We start from the raw sequence: 24,114 nt of genomic DNA, 5'->3' as shown, positions 1-24,114 counted from the left end.
TGCAATGGCCGGATCTCAGCTCACTGCAAGCTCCGCCTCCCGGGTTTACGCCATTCTCCTGCCTCAGCCTCCCGAGTAGCTGGGACTACAGGCGCCCGCCACCTCGCCCGGCTAATTTTTTTGTATTTTTAGTAGAGACGGGGTTTCATTGTGTTAGCCAGGATGGTCTCGATCTCCTGACCTCGTGATCCGCCCGTCTCGGCCTCCCAAAGTGCTGGGATTACAGGCTTGAGCCACCGCGCCCGGCCGACTTATTTTTCTTATAAAAATTGATTTTTAAACTGAGAAATGCAACTTAAAACTACATTGAAATACCAATTCCCGGCTAACAAACTGACAAAAGCTCCAAAGTTCGAGAACTCGGTCTGCTGGCGAGGCTGTGGGGAAACAGGTGCTCTTGGGCACTGCTGGTGGGAATGCAGACGGGACAACACCCTGGAGGGGAATCTAGCAATATCTGGCTAATTGCATATGAATTCACCCACTTCTAGGCCGCTATCAAGGATACATTCAACAAACTAGGAAATAACATGTGCACAAGGCTCTCCATCGCGGCACTAATGGAAACAGCACGAGTGGAGATGACACGCCCACCAGCAAGGGCCGTGCAAACAGGACAGGTGCGCCTGCAGGAGGCACAGCAGACGGCAGAAGCGCTTCACGAGTGTTGCAGAGCCATCTTTGCCACATATTCAGTGAAACAGCCAAGTGGAGGACAATACGTGTGGTCTACCACTTTATTTAAGAAACAAGTGGGGAACTTGTTTATATAGAATATGTGTATGTCTATACATATACCATATGTAAATGAAGGAATAAAATATGAGTTAAAATAATTACTTGGGGGTGGTCAGGGATGGAGGGATGGAATCTAGACATCTCTCAATACATTCTATTTTGTGGTTTTATCTTTGGAACCACATAAATGTTTTACATAATTATAACATTAAAAAATTAGATTGCTAAAAATTGAAAGCAAAATTAAGAAAACGAACCTAATGGTGTATCCAGCTGGTGGTTTAACCACATAGAAGGGAATGATACTGAGTGACTTTTTTTTTTTTTTTTTTTTTGAGACAGAGTCTCACTCTGTCACCCAGGCTGGAGTGCAATGGCATGATTTCAGCTCACTGCAACCTCCACCTCCCAGGTTCAAGCGTTTCTCCTGCCTCAGCCCCTCAAGTAGCTGGGACTACAGGCATGCACTACCACGCCTGCCTAATTTTTTTATTTTTAATAGAGACAGGGTTTCACCATGTTGGCCAGGCTGGTCTTGAACTCCTGACCTCAGGTGATCCACCCTCCTTTGCCTCCCAAAATACTGGGATTACAGGCATGAGCCACTGTGCCCAGCCTCTGAGTGACTTTAAATTAATTTGAGTGAACAACCCGAGAACCAAAGAACTTTTGCTAATGACTAAAATAATTGCAAAGAAATCTTTTACTGTTTTTTTGTTTGTTTTTGTCGTTGTTTGTTTGTTTTTTGAGATGGAGTCTCATTCTATCACCCAGGCTGGAGTGTAGTGGCGCAATCTTGGCTCACTGAAACCTCTGCCTCCTGGGTTCAAGCAATTCTCCTGCCTCAGCCTCCTGAGTAGCTGGGATTAGAGGTGCACTGCCATGCCCGGCTAATTTTTGTATTTTTAGTAGAGACGGGGTTTCACCATGTTGGCCAGGGTGGTCTTGAAATCTTGACCTCAAGTGATCCACCTGACTTGGCCTCCCAAAGTGCTAGGATTACAGGTATGAGCCACCATGCCTGGCCTACAATTTTTTTTAATTAGCCAGATATGGTGGCCCATGCCTGTATTCCCAGCTACTCACGAGGCTGAGGCAAGGTGGATCACTAGAGCCCTGGAGGTCAAAACTGCAGTGAGGCATGATCACACCATAACAATTAACATATCCTTAATCGCTGCTGGATGTGGTGGTGCATGCCTGAAACTCCAGCTACTCAGGAGGCTGAGGCAGGAGGGTCGCTTAGGCCCAGGAGTTTGAGGTTGTAATTGTGCCACAGTCACACCCGTGAGTAGCTACTGCACCCAGCCTGGGTAGCATAGAGAGACTCTGACCCTAAAAAGAATTTTAAAAAAAGAAAACTATGGTCATCGACATCAGAGGACTGTGGTTCCTGAGAGAAGAGACAGTGAACTGGCCCAGCAACCATCCTGGCGTCCCACCCGGGAGTGCCTTTCAGATAGTGGCACAGGAGGGGAACCTGGGCAGAGCAGGGGTCTTGCTAAGTTAGCTAGGCAGGGGTTAGCACTGGGGAAGGATGGCTCACCTCAAATGTGTGGGGTAAAGTTCTTTTTTTTTTTTTTTTTTTTTTTTTGAGGAGTCTCGCTGTGCTCCCAGGCTGGAGTGCAGTGGCATGATCTCGGCTCACTGCAAGCTCCGCCTCCCGGGTTCACGCCATTCTCCCGTCTCAGCCTCCCAAGTAGCTGAGACTACAGGCGCCCGCCACCACGCCCGGCTAGTTTTTTGTATTTTTAGTAGAGACGGGGTTTCACCATGTTAGCCAGGATAGTCTCGATCTCCTGACCTCGTGATCCACCCGCCTCGGCCTCCCAAAGTGCTGGGATTACAGGCTTGAGCCACCGCGCCCGGCCGTGTGGGGTAAAGTTCTAAAGAAGAGGGAGCTACACAGAAAAATCTCCTAAAAACACAGAAAAAGGTTATCATTGTGCTCCCCTGCCTTGTTTTCACTTCTGATCGTTTCTTATGATTCTCCCTTTATATTTGTTTATATTTCTGAGCAATCACACATACACACAATTCCCTGCTTTGTTTACACAAAAGGGAGCACACTACACACACACTCTGCACCGCACCCTGTTCCAATCAACCACATAGGTTGGATATCGCTCCATTTTACATAGAAAGCATGTTCTACCTACCCTTGTTAAGTCATTTAACAACTTAATAAGTGAGCAGCTTTGCTTAGCGCTTGCCCCACTCAAGCCACCTCTGGTTAGCAGCACCCCACCAGGAATGAATCACAGGCTAAGCCAAGAGCTACAGACACAATCTTGGACAAGTTTGATTCCTAAATCTTGGTATCGCCTTCAGTAAAATGAGAATTCCAGTACGCTCCTTCCTCACAGGGCGGGGTGTCATACATGAATTAGATAAGCATGAAAGCATCTGGCAGAGGTGTAAAAGAAGACTAGCATTCCAAGTACCCTGCAACTGCCCTCAGTCTCCGCATTAGACGCCTGTCCTCTTCTTGGCAGGAGCCACTATGACCCTGCCATATGCGCTCTACTAGACTGTAAGACCCTTCTTTGCCAAGAAAACTCACTTGAAAGAAGCTCTTTCCCAGCACTGCTTGTGAGCTATGTGTGAGCACAAGCACGCACCCCAGCAGTCCAACCATCCTTGCATTCTGGGTATGACTGTCCCTTAGAGGAACCAAGGTGGAGTGCGCACCCATGCTGCTGACAAGGAGCCTGCTGAAAAGGGCCACTCCCTCTCCACTATTACAGGGTCTCCAAGCAGCCATCTGCACCCTGCTCTATGACACATGCTATGGGACAAGAGGACAGCACCAGGGGCAGCATGACAAAGTTTAGAGGGGAATGGAAATAAAAAAGGAATAAAGCAAGAGGTGGGTCAACAGCAAGAAACAAGAGAGAGAAAATGTTCTGACTTTGTGTTTACTTTAGTATGCTTCTAGGCAGGGCACAGTGGTTCATGCCTATAATCCTAGTGCTTTGGGAGGCAAGGCAGGAGGATTGCTTGAGGACAGTAGTTTGAGAACAGCCTGGACAACATAGCATGACCCCTATCTCTACAAAACATGGTGGCGCACACCTGTAGTCCCAGCTCTGCAGAAAGCTGAGGTGGTAGGATTGCTTGTTCCCAGCAGTTCAAGGCTGCAGTGAGCTAAGATTACACCACTGCACTCCAGCCTAGGCGACATAGGAAGACTCTGTCTCAAAAAAAAAAAAAAAAAAAATGCTTCTGAACTCAATCATTACTTGAAAATTATGACCAGCTTTGCTTCTTGCCTAAACACAGGGAAATGACCAAATTGTCAGTATTTTATCTTTTTAAAATGAACACATACCACAGAGTTTTTCTTTGTTGTTGTTTCCATTCTCTATTAATTATTAAGTCCACTTTCTGCATCCAACTTTCTGTATCCAAGTCCCTTAGCAAAGTCTACCCGTTAGATGGGAAAGGCTTGCCCACTTACCACGATCATCAAGGAGAATATTCTCAGGCTTTAAGTCTCTACAAGGAAAGAAACAACAACAGAAGGCTCAATGATTCAGAATCTGGCACTGTGATTCCAGAGTACCCAGTGGGAACAACCAGCATGAGCAAGGGCCAGGATGGCAGAAAGCAAAACCACCCTTCATGAGCCATGGAAACTGTCTTTAGCTGTCACATGGCAGGACAAGAATGTTACAAAATTCATCTCAGCAAACAGCTCACATATGATGACAGTATAAAATGAACTGTTTTACATAGTTATACAGATTTGAAGACATTTCAGTGATTAAATATGCAGCCCAGTAGTAAGGAAAGCAACTAGTCCTTAATGAATGTGGCTCAATTTCTCTTAACCATTAACATATTTTTAAGAGTTTCAAAAACTGAAAATTCCCCATATTAGAATGCCTCAAGCTGGGTGTGGTGGCATGTACCTGTAGTCCCAGCTACTCAGGGGGCTGAGGTGGGAATGTCACTTGGGCCATCGGTCATTCATTCAACAAATGCCTGGTAATAGCTACTGATGGTGAGTCCTGTGGACACAGCGGTGGATGGGGCAGCCATGGGCAGCCCCCACTGAGTGCAGGTGGGTGAGGCAAGTGGGTACCAGAGGTTAGAGGAGCCAAAGCTTATATGAGAAAATCCAGCTCATCTTAAGACTGAAGCCAAACACAGCAGCTCAGCCGTAGTCACCTGTGAAGTGTGATTTACTCCAGGAGTAACAAAAGAATCCAATCTCCTATGGGTGTGTTCCATGCTCCAATACCACCAGACTCTTACCTCTAAGCAATGGCAACAAGGCTTCCTCAACTCAGGCGACCACCTCTGTGTCTAGAGGACTCACAGCCAGGGCAGCAATCCACCCCTTGCTCAATGCTCAAGGTGCAGAGGTGTCAGCCCCACTGCCAAGCCTGGTCTCTGATCCTTGAGAGATATTTATCCCATATTGGCTGTGGGATATAGAAGATAAGGAGAAGCCAAAGGTCCATCAGAACAGGGAGAAGTGAGGTCAAGGACTCCCAAGAAGCTCATTGTCTGGCATGACCATCTGAGCAGACAACGTGGGCAGCACCTAGAGGATGTGGGAGAGGGGGCACATCCTCACACCCTCGTGCTATGTGGGCTAACTCTGGACGGATGAGCAGGAGTCTCTCAGAATGACAGGAAGAGGGACTGGGTGGAGAGTGGCACCCACACAGGAACACCTTGTGCAAAGGTGCAGTGAGGTGAGGACACCTGAGCAGCTGAAACTCTCGCATGACAAGGGCAGGAGGTGCCTGTGTGGGAGGAGCAGGACCCAAGGCTGGAGGGCTCCGTGGGGAGCTGCATCACAAAGGCCATGAAGGCCAGGCTTGCAAGGTAACAAGGGAGACACCATCAGGTCCCATATCAGGCCCCCTTCCCTTGGATATCAAAATCCAAGGGTCCTCAAGTCCCTGATATAAAATGATGTAGAATTTCCGTATAACCTACACACATCCTCCCAATTACTTTAAATCACCTCTAGATTACACATGCTACCAGACACAATGTAAATGATATGTAAATTGTTATTATACAATATCATTTAGGGAATAGGGACAAGAAAAAAGTCTACATGCTCAATACAGACACAACCATCCTTTTTTTCTGAATATTTTCTCTTTTTTTCCCCTTTTCACCCTGCTGAGCAGGATGTTTTGAATATTTTCGATTCACAGCTGGTTGAATCTACAACATGGACCCCAGTGGGAGACCGACTATAACTGGTAGATGAACCCACAGAAGGGAGGAAATGAAACTGCCCAGGGAGAGTGACTGAGAAGAGACTCAGAGCCCAGGAACTCCAGCATTTAAGGGATAGGAAGGGGTTTTGTGTTTTCCTAAAACTAAATACATTGATTACACTAAACTATTAAGTTTAATTTTCTTTACTAAATTCTAAGATGCAAAAAAAACCACTACTACTTCAAGACATTAAATCGATATGTTATATGGCAGGACATAATACATCCTTATCAGAACTATCAAAATACCTAAGAACCTTGGAAACAGGCTCTTCTTATGTTTACATGAGTAGCACTACCTTTATTTGATCAACCTAACAAGTAAAAAACAAACTTCTGCTTCAAAAAGACAATTTATTAGAAATGTAAGCTGGGCACGGTGGCTCACGCCTGTAATCCCAGCACTTTGGGAGACTGAGGCCCGCGGATCGCCTGAGGTCAGGAGATCGAGACCAGCCTGGCCAACATGGTGAGACCCCATCTCTAGTAAAAATACAAAAAATTAGCTGGGCATGGTGGTGGGTGCCATAGTCCCAGCTACTCAGGAGTCTGAGGCAGGAGAATCGCTTGAACTGCAGTGAGCCGAGATTGCGCCATTGCACTCCAGCCTAGATGACAGAGTGAGACTCCATCTCAAAAAACAAAACAAAAAAACACCCAGGGCCCTCTGACTGGCCATATTCCCAATAGTGTAAGTGACCACCCCTATAAATCACCACTGAGGGGCTCCCAGCTACTCTCCTGCTCAGCCTGGGAGCAGCCAGTGTGAGCCAGGGAAGCCTACAGCTGGGAGAAACTGGCTCCAAGACTTGCAGGCTCCATTAGGTAGCACCGTTCTTACCTGTATACAATTCTTTCCCTCTGTAAATCTTCCAAGCCGCAACACAGCTCTGCAGCATAGAAAACAGCTCTCTGCTCATCAAAGCCGGGATTACCCAGGTTGTAAATGTGAAACTTCAAATCCCCTCCATTCATAATGGTGAGCACCAAGCACAAGGCATCTTTGGTTTCGTAAGCGTAGGCTAAACTAACCTAAAGATAGCAACATCATAAAGACAGAACACGAACTTGCTCTTTCTTTTTTTTTTTTTTTTTTTTTTTTTTTTGAGACGGAGTCTCGCTCTGTCGCCCAGGCTGGAGTGCAGTGGCCGGATCTCAGCTCACTGCAAGCTCCGCCTCCCGGGTTCGGGCCATTCTCCTGTCTCAGCCTCCTGAGTAGCTGGGACTACAGGCGCCCGCCACCTCGCCCGGCTAGTTTTTTGTATTTTTTAGTAGAGACGGGGTTTCACCGTGTTAGCCAGGATGGTCTCGATCTCCTGACCTAGTGATCCGCCCGTCTCGGCCTCCCAAAGTGCTGGGATTACAGGCTTGAGCCACCGCGCCCGGCCACGAACTTGCTCTTTCACTGGTGATTTCCTCTATTTGCTAATATGCAAACAATCCATGTTAGGTTTATAATCAGAACATGCGAATACTATTATGTTTCAGAGAAATGTACAGGACACATCACGTGCCTCTTGGACCTTGGCATACTGAAGATTTTACCGCAGCTGTGTCGCCAAAGAGAGAACTTCCTAAAGCTAAGCAAAGAAGTGGCAAAACTTCACCAAGACACTTGGGCTTATGACTCCTCTGTGTTTTGCTCTCATCACTTGAGCCCTGACAGTCTGTACTTCCCGGGCAATCACGTTCAGCACACAGGCTATGCCCCACCAGCAGCGCAAGGGAGGTCTCACTGCACCACCTCTTTCCCACATTTTGTGTTGTCAACCTTTTTAGTTTGAATCCTGCTGGTGGAGTAGTCTCCTACTGTGGTCTTAAGTTGCATTTCTGTATATATGAAAATATAGGGGACATTTTCATGTAATTAATAGCCATTTGGATCCTCTTTTGTGAAATGCCTAGTCTATTTTTTTCCCCCATTTTTCTATTGGTTTGTATGTCAATTCACACACACACACACACACTCACACACACGCACACACACACCCTGCTGGGATTTTGATTGGGGCTGCATTCAATTCATTTAATCTATAGATCAATTAGGGGAAACCAGCATCTTTACAGCATTGGGTCTTCCAATCTGGGAACGTGGTCTCCCCCCATTTATTTAGACCTTCTTTATTTTTTTGAGACAGAGTCTTGCTCTGTCGCTCAGGCTGGAGTGCAGTGGTGCCATCTCGGCTCACTGCAACCTCTGTCTCCCAGGTTTCAAGCAATTCTCCTGCCTCAGCCTCCTGAGTAGCTGGGATTACAGGCACCCACCACCACGCCTGGCTAATTTTTGCATTTATAGTAGAGATGCGGTTTCACCATGTTGGCCAGGCTGATCTCAAACTCCTGACCTCAAGCGATCCACCTGCCTCGGCCTCCCAAAGTGCTGGGATCACAGGCGTGAACCACAGCACCCAGCCTCCTTCTTTAATTTCTTATAATAACATTTTACAGTTCTCACTGTAGAAGTCTTGAACATTTTTGTCAGTTCTTTGCCTAGAACTGTTTTTTAAGATCAAGGTCTTGCTATGTTGCCCAGGCTAGACTCAAACTCCTGAGCTCAAGTGATCCTCACATCTCAGTCACCCAAGAAGCTGGGACTACAGGTGCACACCACCCGCCAGGCCTTTTCTTAGATTCTGATGTTTCTTGAGGCCATTGTAAATGGTATCAGTAACATTTCCATTTTCTAATTGTTAGGGGCTGATTCATATTTAATCACTTGGTTAAATCCTTAATAGGTTATCTAAAAATCCAGGAAGGTCTCCACGTACAACGATGTTGTTTGAAAATAATGAGTTTTGGCCGGGCACAGTGGTTCACACCTATAATCCCCACACTTTGGGAGGCCTAGGTGGGAGGATCAGTTGATCCTAGGAGTTCCAGACCAGCCTGGGCAATATAGTGAGACCCCCATCTCTATCTAAAAATAAATAAATAAATAAAAATTTAAAAAAAGAAAAAGAAAATGATGAGGGTTTTTTTCCAACCTTTTTTCTTCTTTTCTCTAACCTTAATCCCTTTCACTTTTTCCTTTACCTTACTGCACTGGCCAGAATTTCCAATATCATGTTGAATTGAAATGGTCAGCAGGTATCTAGCCTTATTCCAGATCTCATGGGGAAAAGCTTTTAATATTTTCATATTAAGTACGATTGTGCCAGAGATTTTCTGAAGGAAGTTCCTTTCTGTGCCTGGTTTGCTTCGGGTTTTTAAGCCTGCCTGGGCGTTAGCTCCCATCCAAAGCTCTTCCTGCAGCTATTGAGATGACCATACGGTTCTTCCCTTGATTCTGGTAATATGATAAATTACATTATTCGATTTTCATTCTTGGAATAAATCCAACTTGGTCACAATGTGTTAAAACAGTAAGAGAGGTGGAGGAGAGGAGGCCCCAGCGGGCATGCAATAGAACACAGATTAAACCACAAGGAATTATCAGTGGTCCTTGAATTAGTAAGGATCCCTTACTTCCTCTCCTCTTGTGAATATTCATTCAACATCTGCTCAATATATATTAAAATAATATTGAGAATCTTTTACCACGCCAGCCTTGTTGTAGGCAGCGGGAACGCAGTGGTGAGCATGGCCCTGAGGAGCTCTGTCCTAATATCGTGGTGGAGGAGGCCTGGGCAGTCACAGATGACAGAAGAACCAATGCAAAGAAACCATCCGACAGAGTGACGGGTGACTCGCAGACTGCCTATGGGGAGTGAGACCAAGGGCGACAGGGAAAGGCAGCGATGCTCCATGCAGAGCACGGTCAGGCGCCCGGCCTCATGTGGCAGAGGCGGCAGGAGCTAGGTCCCTCAGTGCCTGAAAGGCCAGAGTTGAGTCTCATTTTATTCTCAGAGTGACAGGTGGCCACTGGAGTTTTTAATCTGGAAAGTAGATGACTGATTTAACTTTTCCACAGACTGCCTTGCACTGCTCCGTAGAGAACAGACTGTGGGGGGCGAGGGTGCAGGCAGGGGCAGGGGGCTCCAGGGAGAGGCGTTACTGCCATGGGTCAGGGCTCAGCAGGGATGAACGTGCCGCTGTAAGCAGGGAGAAAACACCAATACAGAAGCAGAAAAATGCCTCTAGGTTCCTTGGGAGAGGCCGACAATACAGAAATCAAAGCATTTAAGCAAAAGAAACTGTAACAACTGCATCTGTTCTTTTCATAAAGCTGGACTGTGGATTTCTATGTTCCAAAGTAGTTACACAGGGATTTTTTTTTTTTTTTTTTTTTTTTTTTTGCTTTGTTTTGTTTTTGAGATGGGATCTCACTCTGTCACCAGGATGGAGTGCAGTGGGCAATAATGGCTCACTGCAGCCCGGACCACCTGGGTTCAAGCGATCCTCCCACCACGGCCTTCTGAGTAGCTGGGACTACAGTCACACACCACCATGCCTGGCTAATTTTTTTTTTTTTTTTTTTTGGAGATGGAGTCTCACTCTGTCACCCAGGCTGGAGTACAATGGCGCGATCTGGGCTCACTGCAACCTCTGCCTTCTGAGTTCAAGCAATTCTCCTGTCTCAGCCTCCCGAGTAGCTGGGATTACAGGCACCCACCACCACACCCAGCTAATTTTTGTATTTTATTACAGACAGGGTTTCACCATGTTGGCCAGGCTGGTCTCAAACTCCTGACCTCAGGTGATCTGCAGGCCTCGGCCTCCCAAAGGGCTGGGATTACAGGGCATGAGCCACAGTGCCTGGCCTTTTTGGAAAAAAATTTTTTTGTAGAGGCCAGGCTCGGTGGCTCACGCCTGTAATCCCCAGCATTTTGGGAGGCCAAGGCGGGCGGATCACAAGGTCAGGAGTTTGAGACCAACCTGGCTAACAAAGTGAAACCCAGTCTCTACTAATAATACAAAAAATTAGCTGGGTGTAGTGGTGGGCGCCTGTAATCCCAGCTACTTGGGAGACTGAGGCAGGAGAATCACTTGAATCCGGGAACTGGATGTTGCAGTGAGCCAAGATCGCGCCACTGCACTCCAGCCCGGGAGACAGTGCGAGACTCTGTCTCAAAAAAAAAAAAAATTGTAGAGATGGGGGTCTCCCTATGTTGCCCAGGCTGGTTTCAAACTCGTGGGTTCAAGTGATCCTCCTACTTTGGCCTCCCAAAGTGCTGAAATGACAGGCATGAGCCACCAAGCCCAGCCAAAAAATATGTTTAAAGCAACTCCCAGAGAAGCCCACTGTATTAAAGATTTTCATGTAATTGCAGGTGAGAGTGACATATCATATACACACTGTGCTATTAAATTCAGGTGCTGGCTGTGAAGGTACACTGTTTGGGAACATCTGTCCCCCTGCACAAAGCAGCTGACCTCAGGGCTAAGAAATAAACGGCTTGGAGGAAATAGCTCTAACATGACAAATCATTTTATAAATTCTCATTCACACTCTCCCTTCAACCAGTCTTCATACTTCAGTAGCTGCTACAGGACATACATAACTAGGTAGACAGAAACTGGGTTTGGAGATGAGAACCACACTATACCATGCACACTGTAAAGCCTGGAACTGCTTCCCTGAACTCATACCAGTCCACCCAATGTTCTGTCCTCCCCAGAAAGGTGGGAAGGTGGGATCTGGGCTTCATACAATTGGGATATACTAGTTGAGGGCCTAGCAGTAAACTTCCCAGAAAAAGGAAAAGACAGAAAACAGATTGAGGCCAGAGGGAGGAGGCCCACATGAGAAGAGGGGCTAGAGATAGTATTCTCAGCCAGAGGTGGTGGCTCACGCCTGTAATCCCAACACTTTGGGAAGCTGAGGCAGGTGGATCACTTGAGTCCAGGAGTTCAAGACCAGCCTGAGCAACATAAGGAGATCTCATCTCTCCCTCTCTCTTTTTTTTTTTTTTTTGAGTCTTGCTCTGTTGCCCAGGCTGGAGTGCAGTGGTGCAATCTCAGCTCACTGCAAGCTCCGCCTCCCAGGTTCAAGCGATTCTCCTGCCTCAGCATCCCGAGTAGCTGGGACTACAAGCACGCGCCACCAGGCCCAGCTAATTCTTTTCGTATTTTTAGTAGAGACGGGATTTTACCACGTTGGTCAGGCTGGTCTCAAACTCCTGACCTCAGGTGATCCACTCTCCTCGGCCTCCCTAAGTAGTGGGATTACAGGTGTGAGCCACCATGCCTGGCCAGAGATCTCATCTCTAAAAATAAGAATAAAAATTAAAAAATTAAAACCTAGCTGGGCATGGTGGAGTGTGCCTGTGCTCCCAGCTGCTTGGGAGGCTGAGGTAGGAGGATCACTTGGGCCTGGGAGGTCAAGGCTGCAGTGACCCAAGATCGTGCCATTGCACTCCAGCCTGGACCACAGAGCGAGACCTTGTGTCAAAAAAAAAAAAAAAAAAGAGACAGAGAAGGTCTCCTCAAGCACAGCCAAGTCAGTGTCCCGGGGGCCAGAGAAACTTGACTGGAGACTGACAGCAAACAGAGATAAGCTCTGGCTGGCTGTGATAAGGGAAATTCACCAAGAAACACAAGGTAACTAACGGACCTGGACAAGCTCTGCAAGCTGGCAGGTGTCAAGAGGGACAGAATGGGAGGTGGGAGACTACAGATTTATAACAAACCAGAAGTTAGAAGCAGTATCACTACTTTCATGTTTTCTAAGGTTTGAATAAGAAAGAAGGAGCTGTTACTAAAAACAAAACTGTTACTAAAAGGAGCAAAACCCCACATAAACTCAGAAAACAAGAAATGACTTCCACAGCTTCAATGAGAGTGAGCTGAGCGGCATGTCGGCTGACATAAGTGCTACGAATCACACAAGGCACAGTGAAGACTAAGAGGAGACACTTACTACGAATCTACTTTGCACTTTCTCCAGAATTCTTTTTTCATTTAGAGCCATAGCTTCACCTTTCCTCTTCTTTATTCTTTTTTTTTGTAGCTTTTTACAGGCATACATTTTTCCTGTGGCTCGCACTTGACAGGCACAAACCTAGTTTAAACAGCAAAGTAAAGGAGGTTTATGTCCACCTGACGTTTCTTAGGCCACACAAAGGAAACCCTTTGCTTGATGAGGCCCTCACTGGCAGAGACCAGCAGCAGCACATGAGGAGACCGTCTCAAAGGTGGGCGTTGTCAGTGTGAGTCGGCTCCTCCTCTCAGTGACGCGCTGCGTTCTATCAACTCTAAGACAGTGTACAAACAGCACTAGTTGGCATAGGTGATCACGGTACTTCTGTTTAATTTTTAAATGTTCCCATATGTCTATTTTACTTTTTGTAAAAGTGCAAAAGTTTTAAAAAGTAAAACTAAAAAGATTCTTTTTTCAGCTGGGCATGGTGGTTCATGCCTATAATCCCGGCACTTTGGGAAGCCAAGGCAGGCAGATCACCTGAGGTCAGGAGTTTGAAACCAGCCTGGCCAACATGGTGAAACCCCGTCTCTACTAAAAATATGGAAAAAAAAAAATTCACCAGCCATGGTGGCGGGTGCCTGTAATCCCAGCTACTCTGGAGGCTGAGGCAGAAGAATCACTAGAACCTGGGAGGCAGAGGATGCAATGAGCCGAGATCGTGCCACTGCACTCCAGCCTGGGTGACAGAGTGAGACTCCATCTCAGGGTTCTCCTGCCTCAGCCTCCGGAGTAGCTGGGATTACAGGTGCCCGCCACCATGTCTGGCTAATTTTTCTTGTATTTTTAGTAGAGACACCATGTTGGCCAGGCTGGTCTTGAACTCCTGACCTCAGGTGATCCGCCCACTTTGGCCTCCCAAAGTGCTGGGATTAACAGGTGTGAACCACTGTGCCTGACCTAAAAAGATCCTTGAATTTTTAATTTAAAAAGTCAAGAGTATAAGGAAATATATTTCATATAATTCACAATTTTCATATCTTTATTCTATTACTTCTTAAAGTAGTATTTATGTATTATTTTAACTTTATGTCATGAAAAATTTCCAACATACAAAAGTGGAAAAAATAGTATCATGAGCCTCAGGTTCTGGTTCCCCTGCCTCTGTGTCATCAACATTAGGCTACTGTTTCTTCCAACTCCCATCCATTGCACACCCCACAGGGGACTGCTTTAAAAGCAAACGTAAGACATGATATAATTTTATCTACCAATAAAACAATTTTGGTGGTAAAAGAAATACAAAGTTAATTGTGGAAAATATTGGAAGTAAGAAGGACAGTGATTAAAAACTCACCTGCAATTCCAAGATAATCACTGTTAATATTTTGTTCTATTTGATTCTAGGCCCACCTTCTTACATGGGTATGCAAGAATACATACCCTGTTCCCCACCACCCCAGCCTTTGATGGCAAAACTGGTCTCATATTGTAAAATAGGTAATATTTCTTAACCTCCTTTTAAAAAATCTTATTGTGTGACTATTTTCCTATCATGAAATGTTTTCCTAAAATGTGACTATGGCAAAATGTATTTAATCATTTTCTTACTATTAAGACTTGGCATAAAAATCCCTTCATCTCTCTTTATCGTTAATTTTTTAAAAATTATTCTAAGTGGAATTGGCAAATCAGAGACAGGGAATGGAAAGCAGACAAGAGTGTCAGGCACTGTGCTAACAGCTGGGGGTGAACACTCACTGGCTTACAGCAGCCTGGCGGGCAGGGCCGATCATTTCCCTGCTAAAGATGAGATCGCCATGGCGGGCCCATGATCACACTGCTGGAAGTGATACGACAGGACCCTGGCCTCAGGTCTGTCCACGTCTGAGTACGTGCTCCTTCCACTACAGTCTGCGGCCTAACACCACGACAGCAGAGATGTCTACTCAATTCCCTTACCATTGTGCTCGCTCAGGACCCTACAAATTAATTTCGGAGGACTTCAAGCATAAGCAAAAGAATTACTGTTGACAAAATAAAACCAACTACGTTTGCTCTCTCAAGACCACTAGAGGAAGTGCTAGCACTTGGAAAAAGCAAATGCACGATGAGAATCTGGATTAAAGGGCACCGAGGCTGTCCCCGCATTAGGGCGAGCAGGGCTCCTTCCGACAGGCATTCAGAGTAGGGGTGGGCTGACTGCTCACTGCCTCTGGGCCTTGACGGAGAGCACACCGCCTCCAGAGCAAGTCTGCTGAAAACTGCCATGCTTGATTCGTGCAGCCGGTCATTCGTTTGGGAACCCAAGTAAATCTGTTAAGAAGTAATCTATACAATCATAATTATACTAAGTCTTTCTTGTCTTCTTTTTTATGTATTTATTTATATTAAATATTTAAATAGAGAGGGGGTCTTGCCATGTTGCCTAGGCTGGTCTGGAACTTCTGGGCTCAAGTGATCCGCCCACCTTGGCCTCCCAAAGTGCTAGGATTACAGGTGTGAGCCACCGCACCCAGCGCCAGGTCTTTCACAATAGCTAAAATTTGCTAACATGTCCCTGTTGAATCCTATCAGGACTGACATGTTTTATAAACTGACATGTGGCTATAATTAGACTTTCATTCCTTTGTAAACACATGACCTACGTTCCAGAAATGTTTCCTCTGCTCTTTCACAAAATCTGAGTCTTTACTTTTGCAGATCATTAGAGGCAGATTAGCAAGACTCGAAGTGAGAAAATGACTCTCCTGTTCTAGGACAAACTCAAACAGAGGGCGGGTTTCTTACAGAAATATCTGTCATGGAGGGACGAGAGCAAGCATTTGACTGGATTAGGCAAAATATTCTTCATGGCCTCTGGAACTGTGGCAGAGGGACAGTACTGTTACTGAAGTCATGACTATGTTGGCCAATTTCTTGTCATGTCAAGCTGCAGGTGCATGACAGATCTCGGTTGCAGTGTGCTGCCTCCTAGGTCAGCTTTCTAATTAACTTCAAGCCAATGCTAGTGGCTTTTGCTTTGAATGTAATATGAGAGCAATAATATCTGAGTCACACCCAGGCAGTGTAACCTGCTTCTGAGTTAAACATACAGTGTTAGTTTGGCAATGGCTTGCCTGGCTCTTAGGGGCTTGTAAGTTCTTGAACTCCATATGATCACTCCAGGTAACTGATAAGGTAATTAACATTCTTTTAAATTCCCCAGACCAGAACTGCTGCTGTTCTCCATCCGCCAACTACAGTGGTCTCCATCTAGGAGACCCATCATATTTAAACAACACCCCAGGCCGGGCACGGTGGCTCACGCCTGTAATCCCAGCACTTTGGGAGGCTGAGGAGGGCGGATCACCTGAGGTCGGGAGTTCAAGACCAGCCTGACCAACATGGAGAAATCCTCCTCTACTAAAAATACAAAAATTAGCCAGGTGTGGGGGCGCATGCCTGTAATCCCAGCGACTCGGGAGGCTGAGGCAGGAGAATCGGCTGAACCCAGGAGGCGGAGGTTGTGGTGAGCCGAGATCACGCCATTGCACTCCAGCCTGGGCAAGAAGAGCAAAACTCCATCTCAAATAAACAAACAGACAGACAAACAAACAAAAAATCCTTCGTGAGTCTGTGAGTCATTTCCTTAGGATTTTCCCAAATTGACACATTTCCTAATACCTTTTGATGTAGGTATGAGGTACATACATGTCCAAACAGAGCAGGGTTACGTAAGTATATTTAATAATTCACTCTGTACTATGTGAATTTGGGGTCAGTCTTAAATTTACGGAAATAGAATCATGGAAATTCCACAATACAGGAGCAGAATCATCTTTCCATCTGGGCAAAGTGACTGAGCTGGGGCATCAAGCATGGAAACCAGCTTCTTCAGAACTATGAGGTAAAAGGTGAAGTCACCAAGAGAAGGGATTCTTCAAAACCTTTTGCTCAAAATTCCATGTGGATTCTCACAGTCGGCTAAGATGATTCCCAAAACGCCCACTAAGGCAACAGTGTACTGGGAGAGTTGATGCGTTACCTGAAGCCGTGTTCTCAGGACCTTGCTGCCCACCCAGCTAGCAGCGCTGCTCGGAACTGGCTCCCATTACTCACCTCTCCAAATCCGCCTTTTCCTAGAACTCTGTAATGCCTAAATGTGTTCTTGGTTACGGGCTGCCTAATCAATGAGAAAAATAAGTTTCAGGTCCACATTGCATTGTTCTTTTAAAACAGAAAAGACTAATCAGCGCTTGTCTTCGCCTCATTTATTGAACCATTCTGCTCAAAGGGGATGCCCAGGACAAAGGGTGTCTGTGCTCAGGGACTGTGGCTCCCTCTAGCAGGACAGCTCTTGACTTGCTCTAAGAGCAATTAATTCATCTTTTTTTTTTTTGAGATGGAGTCTCACTCTGTCGCCAGGGCTGGAGTGCAGTGGCACGATCTCAGCTCACTGCAACCTCCGCCTCCTGGGTTGAAGCAATTTTCCTGCCTCATCCTCCCGAGTAGCTGGGATTACAGGTGCCCGCCACCACACCCAGCTAATTTTTTGTATTTTTAGTAGAGACGGGGTTTCACCATGTTTGCCAGGCTGGTCTCAAACTCCTGACCTTGTGATTTGCCTGCCTCAGCCTCCCAAAGTGCTGGGATTATAGGTGTGAGCCACCACCCAGCCAATTAATCTTAATTAACATTTAAGACACTGAAGCAAAAGGCAGAACAGTCCAATTATCCTTACTAACTAAAGACAGGTCTGAAACCAGCTGACACTAGGAAATATGTATGTTCATAACTGCCGGTGTAGACTTGGGTAGACCCCTCTCAACCTGTTCAGAAAGCAGGTGAGGAAGATGACATATATACATTGTGCCATGCTTTGAAAAAAGAACCTCAAATATGTTTATACCCAATGCCTCAAAAACAGCATGTATAAGCAAGAACTGGAAATTTAATCGATCAATAATAATAGTACTGCCGGGCGCGGTGGCTCAAGCCTGTAATCCCAGCACTTTGGGAGGCCGAGACGGGCGGATCATGAGGTTAGGAGATCGAGACCATCCTGGCTGACACGGTGAAACCCCGTCTCTACTAAAAAATACAAAAAACTAGCCGGGCGAGGTGGCGGGCGCCTGTAGTCCCAGATACTCGGGAGGCTGAGGCAGGAGAATGGCGTGAACCCGGGATGTGGAGCTTGCAGTGAGCCGAGATCTGGCCACTGCACTCCAGCCTGGGCGGCAGAGCGAGACTCCGTCTCAAAAAAAAAATAATAATAATAATAATAATAATAGTACTAATAATAACACTAGTAGCAGCTAACCCTTTTTTTTTTTTTTTTTTTTTTTTGAGACAGAGTCTCGCTCTGTCACCCAGGCTGGAGTGCAGTGGAGCCACCTCAGCTCACCACAAGTTCCACCTCCCGGGTTCAAGCGATTTCTCCTGCCTCAGCCTCCCAAATAGCTGGGAGTACAGGTGCACGCCACCACGCCTGGCTAATTTTTGTAGTTCTAGTAGAGATGGGTTTCACTATTTTGGCCAGGCTGGTCTCGAACTCCTGACCTCAGGTGATCCAGCCGCCTCAGCCTCTCAAAGTGCTAGGATTACAGGCATGAGCCACTGCACCCGGCCTGCAGCTAACACTTTTTAAGTACTTATTTTGTGCACCAAACATTGTGCTATAAGCGTTGTACACACATTTCTCAGGTGATCCTAGCAATGGTGCAAGGAGGCAGATTCTATAATTACCTCTAATTTACAGAACAAGGACCTGCCACTCATACAGGCTAAGCCACTTACCTGAGGCCACATAAACAGTAAGAGGCTGAGCAGGTTTTAACTGCCAGGTGCCACCCACTGCATCCTATTCTATCACCAAAAATCTAAGCTAAGTTTTATTTTCTAGTCACTGAAACAACAGGGATACCTGCCGTTTTAAAAAGAGAGAACAGAGTCTACTAAATTAGAAGAAATTGTACAATACTAATACCTATGAAAATTTCTGTATAAAAATATCATATACAACTCAAAATTTCTAATTGTATTTTGACAGATGGAAAAGTCTATGTCAATCAGTATGTATCGTGAGAAATTAACACTTGTTTTATTGAGGTCTCTTTTCTTTTTTTCTTTTTTAGAGATGGGGTCTTGCTACATTGCCCAGATTGGAGTGCAGTGGTTATTCACAGGAATGATCATCTCATACTATAGCCTTCAAGTCTTGGGCTTAAGCAATCCTCCAGCCTCAGCCTCCTGAGTAGCTGGGGCTACAGGCATGTGCCACTTCAACTGGCTTTTATTTAGTTTAAAATTAGAACATACCTTTCCAGCCATTTCCATTGTAAAAACTGAGAAAAATATGAGCTTTCTTGGTATTCTTCAAATGGTTCCCCTCTTAAGTAGTTATGGGTAACTCTAGAAAAAGATTTAACAAAATTATATACATTTGCTGTATTAAGAAGTAAAAACAAGTATGTTTTAGTGCATTAATAAGCACTGAATATGGGAAAGGCAATCATTACACACAATTCAATAGTTTGAATTTGCAATTATAAAAGTCCACATTAGGTTCTAACGCTGTAAGTGAAAATAGAAGTGAAATAGAATGAATGCAAAGAGCAGTGAAATAGAAGGATGCATTCCCTTCTTGGGAGTGAGGGCGTCAGCTGTTCTGTTGTCAAGCAGCACGCTTCCCATGTGCAAGGCACAGTGGAAAGGTCCCCTGGAGGACAGCACAGAAGTCAAAGCCATGGGCTGCTGCACGTTCTGCTTCAGCCACTCACTGGCTGAGGGACCTGTGCCAACTTACCCAACCTCTATGGCCTCAGTTTCTCTTTCTGTAAAACAGAAATAATAATCATGCCTACTTCATAGGGTTACTGTGAGCAGGTAAACGCATTAATACTTCCAAACATTTACTATTGTTTTGTTATTTTTTGTTGGTGGTTGTTGTTACAGGGTCTCACTCTATTGCCCAGGCCAGAGTGCAATGGCACAATCATGGCTCACTGCGGCCTTGAACTCAAGCAATCCCCCCTCCTCAGCCTCCCAAAGCACTGGCACTACAGGTGTGAGCCACGAAGCCTAGCTTTATTATTGTTGTGTTATTACTATTACATGTCTCTTAGTGCACATGTACAAGAAAGAGTTTAGGGTGTGTACATGCCCAAAAGAGGGATGTGAAGAATAAAAGTGTGGAATGAAAGATTGGCCCTTCCTGGCTTCTGTGACATCCCAGATGAAGACAGGAAGAAATGTGATTCTTACCACAATGTCCCAGGATCAGTATGAGAGAGCACAGACCAAGCTTGTCCTGTCTGCTGTACCAGAGAAGCGATCAAATGGAGCCATGGAGCCAACATCTCTTTTCTTTGTTTTGGTCTGGCTCTGTCACCCAGGCTGGAGGGTAGTGGTGAGGTCACAGTCACTGCAGCCTTGACCTCCCAGGCTCAATTGATCCTCCCACCTCAAGCCTTCTGAATAGCTGGGACTATAGGCATGCACCACTATGCCTGGCTAATTTTTGTATTAGAGACAGGGTTTCACCATGTTGCCTAGGCTGGTCTCAAACTCCTGAGGTCACACAATCTTTCTGCCTTGGCCTCCCAAAGTGCTGGGATTATAGGCATGAGCCATGGTGCCCAGCCACAGACAACATCTTCTTGCAAAACAGTTCAAATCACAAACACTAGAATACCATTAATGTGAATATCCAACAAGAATAAGTAAAAGATGACTTGAAATAGAAAATATTTACATTTACTCTAATCCATTTACTCTAATCCATTTTCAGAGGAGGGGGCTGAGGGACAAAGGGAAGGGTTCTAGTCCAATGCCATACACCTGGCTAGGAGAAAGATGGGATGCATGCCATTTATCTGTGGGATGTAGAATTGGCCACTGAATTCTCACTAAAGGAATAAGTATCTAACCCAGCTCCTCAGTGTGCAGAGTACCCACACCTCAAGAGAAAGCCAGATAGACAGAGAAAGCCTTGTTTTTTATTTTATTTTATTTATTTATTTATTTATTTATTTATTTATTTATTTATTTTTGAGACAGAGTCTCACTGTGTTGCCCAGGCTGGAGTGCATTTATTTATTTATTTATTTATTTATTTATTTATTTATTTTTGAGACAGAGTCCCACTGTGTTGCCCAGGGTGTGATCTCAGCTCACTGCTCCCTCTGCTTCCCAGGTTCAAGTGATTCTCGTGCCTCAGCCTCCTGAGTAGCTGGGATCACAGGCACCCGCCACCATGCCCGGCTAAATTTTGTATTTTTTTTGTAGAGATGGGGCTTCTCTATGTTGACCAGGTTGGTCTTGAACTCCTGGCCTCAAGCGATCTGCCCATCTCGGCCTCCCAACATGCTGGGATTACAGGCATGAGCCACCAAGCCTGGCCTGTTTGTTATTTTCAAGGCAGTCGCATCATTAGAGCATCACGGGTTCCAGCCCCAGCCCCACCATGCTCTGGCTGCACAGGCTTAGGTGTGCCACTCCCCTAGGATACTAGGATACTGGCGCTAAACGATGGGACCCCTTTCAGTGTGCCTCATGTGTACACGGAATTATTACTCTTCATTCACCTCTTTCTAGAGAAAGTAATCATTTTAATGGGTAAAGTACAGTTGACCCTTGGACAATTCGAGTTGAGATGCCAGGAGCCACTTACGCGTGTATTTTCTTCCGTTCCTGCCACCCCTGAGACAGCAGGACCAGCCCCTCCTCTTCCTCCTTCTCCTCAGCCTCCTCAATGTGAAGATGACGAGGATGAAGACCTTTATGATGATCTATTTCTACTTTGTGAACAGGAATTATATTTTCTCTTCCTTATGATTATCTTAATAACACTTTCTTTTTTCCAGCATACTTTATTGTAAAAGTATAGCACATAATACACATAACATATAAAATATGTGTTCATCGCTGTTTATGTTATCGGTAAGGCCTCTGGTCAACAGTAGGCTAGTAATAGTTAAGCTTTGGGGAGAGTCAAAAGTTATACACATATTTTCAACGCGCAGAGGGCTGGGTGGTATCAGCGTCCCTAATGCCCATGTTGCTCAAGGGTCAACTACACTCCAAGAACTTGTTTTATGCAGAGAAACCTCCTGTAAGCTGTCTGTCTCGGGGTTAGTCACAGACAATATATGCAGGGCTCGGCATGAACCACTTACCTAGTACATTCCTCAAAGACTTTTTTGGAAGGGTTCTCCTCCTTCAGTCCCAATCTACATTCTCTCACAACATCTGGAGGTATTTCTGGTAAAGGGGCTGCCAACTTAATATAGTATAAACCAAATACATAACCATTAGTGATTTCATAACTTACTAGTAAACAGAACCTAATGCCTATTGTAAAAATATGAAACACAAAGTGTATACAATGTAAGTCAAAGTGCCACCTGCCCCTCCACGCTAGGCCCACTCTCCAGTGTTCTGCTATTGTCTGCCTCTTCAGATCTTCTCTGATGCACATCAAAACACACACAGGACAGAGGGCCTGACACGATGGCTCGCACCTGTAATCCCAGCACTTGGGGAGGCCAAGGTGGGTGGATGGATCACCCGAAGTCAGGAGTTTGAGACCAGCCTGGCCAATATGGTGAATCTCCATCTCTAGTAAAAGTACGAAGTATTAGCCAGGCGTGGTGGCAGACGCCTGTAATCCCAGCTACTCAGGAGGCTAAGGCAGGAGAATGCTTGAACCTGGGAGGCGGAGGTTGCAGTGAGCTGAGATCGTGCCACTGCACTCCAGCCTGGGCAACAAGAGCAAAACTCCATCTCCGAATAAAACAAAACAAAACACACACACACACAGAATGGAAAGCAGGGTCTTAAAGAGGTATCTGCACACCCACGTTCATTGCAGCATAATTCATCGTAGCCCAAAGTGGAAACAACGCAGGTGCCTGTGGATGAATGGATAAATAACATGTAGTATATACGTAGAGCAGAATATTATTCAGCCTTTTAAAAAAAGGACCTCCTGGGCTCATGCAATCCTCCCACCTCCACCTTCCAAGTAGCTGGGACTACTGGCGCATGCCACCACACCTGGCTAATTTTTTTTTTTTTTTTTTTTTGAGACAGAGTCTTGCTCTGTCACCCAGGCTGGAGTGCAGTGGCCGGATCTCAGCTCACTGCAAGCTCCGCCTCCCCGATTTACGCCATTCTCCTGCCTCAGCCTCCAGAGTAGCTGGGACTACAGGCGCCCGCCACCTCGCCTGGCTAGTTTTTTTTTTTTTTTTTTTTTTTTTTTTTGTATTTTTTAGTAGAGACGGGGTTTCACCGTATTAGCCAGGATGGTCTCGATCTCCTGACCTCATGATCCGCCCGTCTCGGCCTCCCAAAGTGCTGGGATTACAGGCTTGAGCCACTGCGCCCGGCATGGCTAATTTTTTTGAGATGGAGTCTTGTTCTGTGACCCAGGCTGGAGTGCAGTGGCACAATCTTGGCTCACTGCAAGCTCCGCCTCCCGGGTTCAAGCGATTCTCCTGCCTCAGCCTCCTGAGCAGCTGGGATTACAGGTGCCCGCCACCACGCCTGGTTAATTTTGAACTGCTGATCTCAAGTGCTCCTACGGAAGGCCTTAGCCTTCCAAAGTGCTGGGATTACAGGTGTGAGCCACTGTGCCCAGCTGTACCTGGCTAATGTTTGTATTTTTTGGACAGCCATGTGGCCTAGGCTGGTCTCGAACTCCTGAGCTTAATCGATCTGCCCACCTCGGCCTACAAAAGTGCTAGGATTACAGGCATGTGCCACCGTGCCCAACCTGGGTCCAGGGTTTAAAGTATGTGCTGACGTTTACAGAGCTACTCCATTTTCTTGAGTGACTGCACAGTCTTCTGGTGTATGAGTTTATCTGTCCCCAGTTACATCCTAGTTGCCAATTTTCCCACACAAACAGCACCACCATGAATGTCTCTATACACGTGTATTTTTCTATAGGATAGATTCCTAAAAACAGAATTACCAGCTCAAAAAGATGCAAGCATTTTAAACATTCATATTTATTGTGAAACTGCCTTCCAAAACGGCTCCACCACTCTACATTCCCACTCACAGTGTTCCACGTGCCCAGGCCCCACTCTCTTTAACCCTCATCCAGAGAATTCTGGAAAAAGGAAACACATGACAAAACCACTGTCCAGATTCAGTGAAAAAATACCCACGTCATGCTCAATTGTGTGCTTGTAACCGAAACAAGAAATGCATTCTAGACTGACTTCTGACTGTGATAGGGCCAAGCGACCAGAGGAAATATGTGTTTATAAATCAGTTATTTCCTAACATAAGTTGAAAGATAGTAAACAATGAGAAAACTCACGTTTAAAAAAATCAACAATG

General features: G+C 45.7%; 1 protein-coding gene across 50 annotated transcripts in view; it reads right to left on the bottom strand.

The window, feature by feature from the left end:
- Positions 1-24,114, bottom strand: part of GRK4 (G protein-coupled receptor kinase 4) — a 77,746-nt gene that overhangs the window by 13,729 nt on the left and 39,903 nt on the right. For 27 of the 50 annotated variants that reach the window (XR_012434572.1, XR_012434565.1, XR_012434564.1 and 24 more), the window contains 6 exons: positions 21,942-22,045; positions 19,084-19,176; positions 16,885-16,948; positions 12,784-12,924; positions 6,826-7,016; positions 4,199-4,236 (listed from right to left, as the gene is read on the bottom strand). The exons of 1 other annotated variant lie outside the window; for it this stretch is intronic. Coding sequence is in view for 36 of the 49 variants with exons in the window: in XM_045393181.2 (XP_045249116.2) it covers positions 4,199-4,236; positions 6,826-7,016; positions 12,784-12,924; positions 16,885-16,948; positions 19,084-19,176; positions 21,942-22,045 (631 nt within the window). In the remaining 13 variants the exon portion in view is untranslated. Of the gene's footprint in view, positions 1-3,813; positions 3,932-4,198; positions 4,237-6,825; positions 7,017-12,783; positions 12,925-16,810; positions 16,949-19,083; positions 19,177-19,570; positions 19,599-21,941; positions 22,046-24,114 lie in introns of all 50 variants that reach the window. 22 more of the 50 variants (XR_012434568.1, XR_012434567.1, XR_012434569.1 and 19 more) reach the window with 10 other exon arrangements.

This window comes from Macaca fascicularis, chromosome 5 (assembly GCF_037993035.2).
Source record: "Macaca fascicularis isolate 582-1 chromosome 5, T2T-MFA8v1.1".
NCBI lineage: Eukaryota > Metazoa > Chordata > Mammalia > Primates > Cercopithecidae > Macaca > Macaca fascicularis.
The sequence above is the reverse complement of the archived record's forward strand: the minus strand, read 5'-3'. Positions and strand labels throughout refer to the sequence as shown.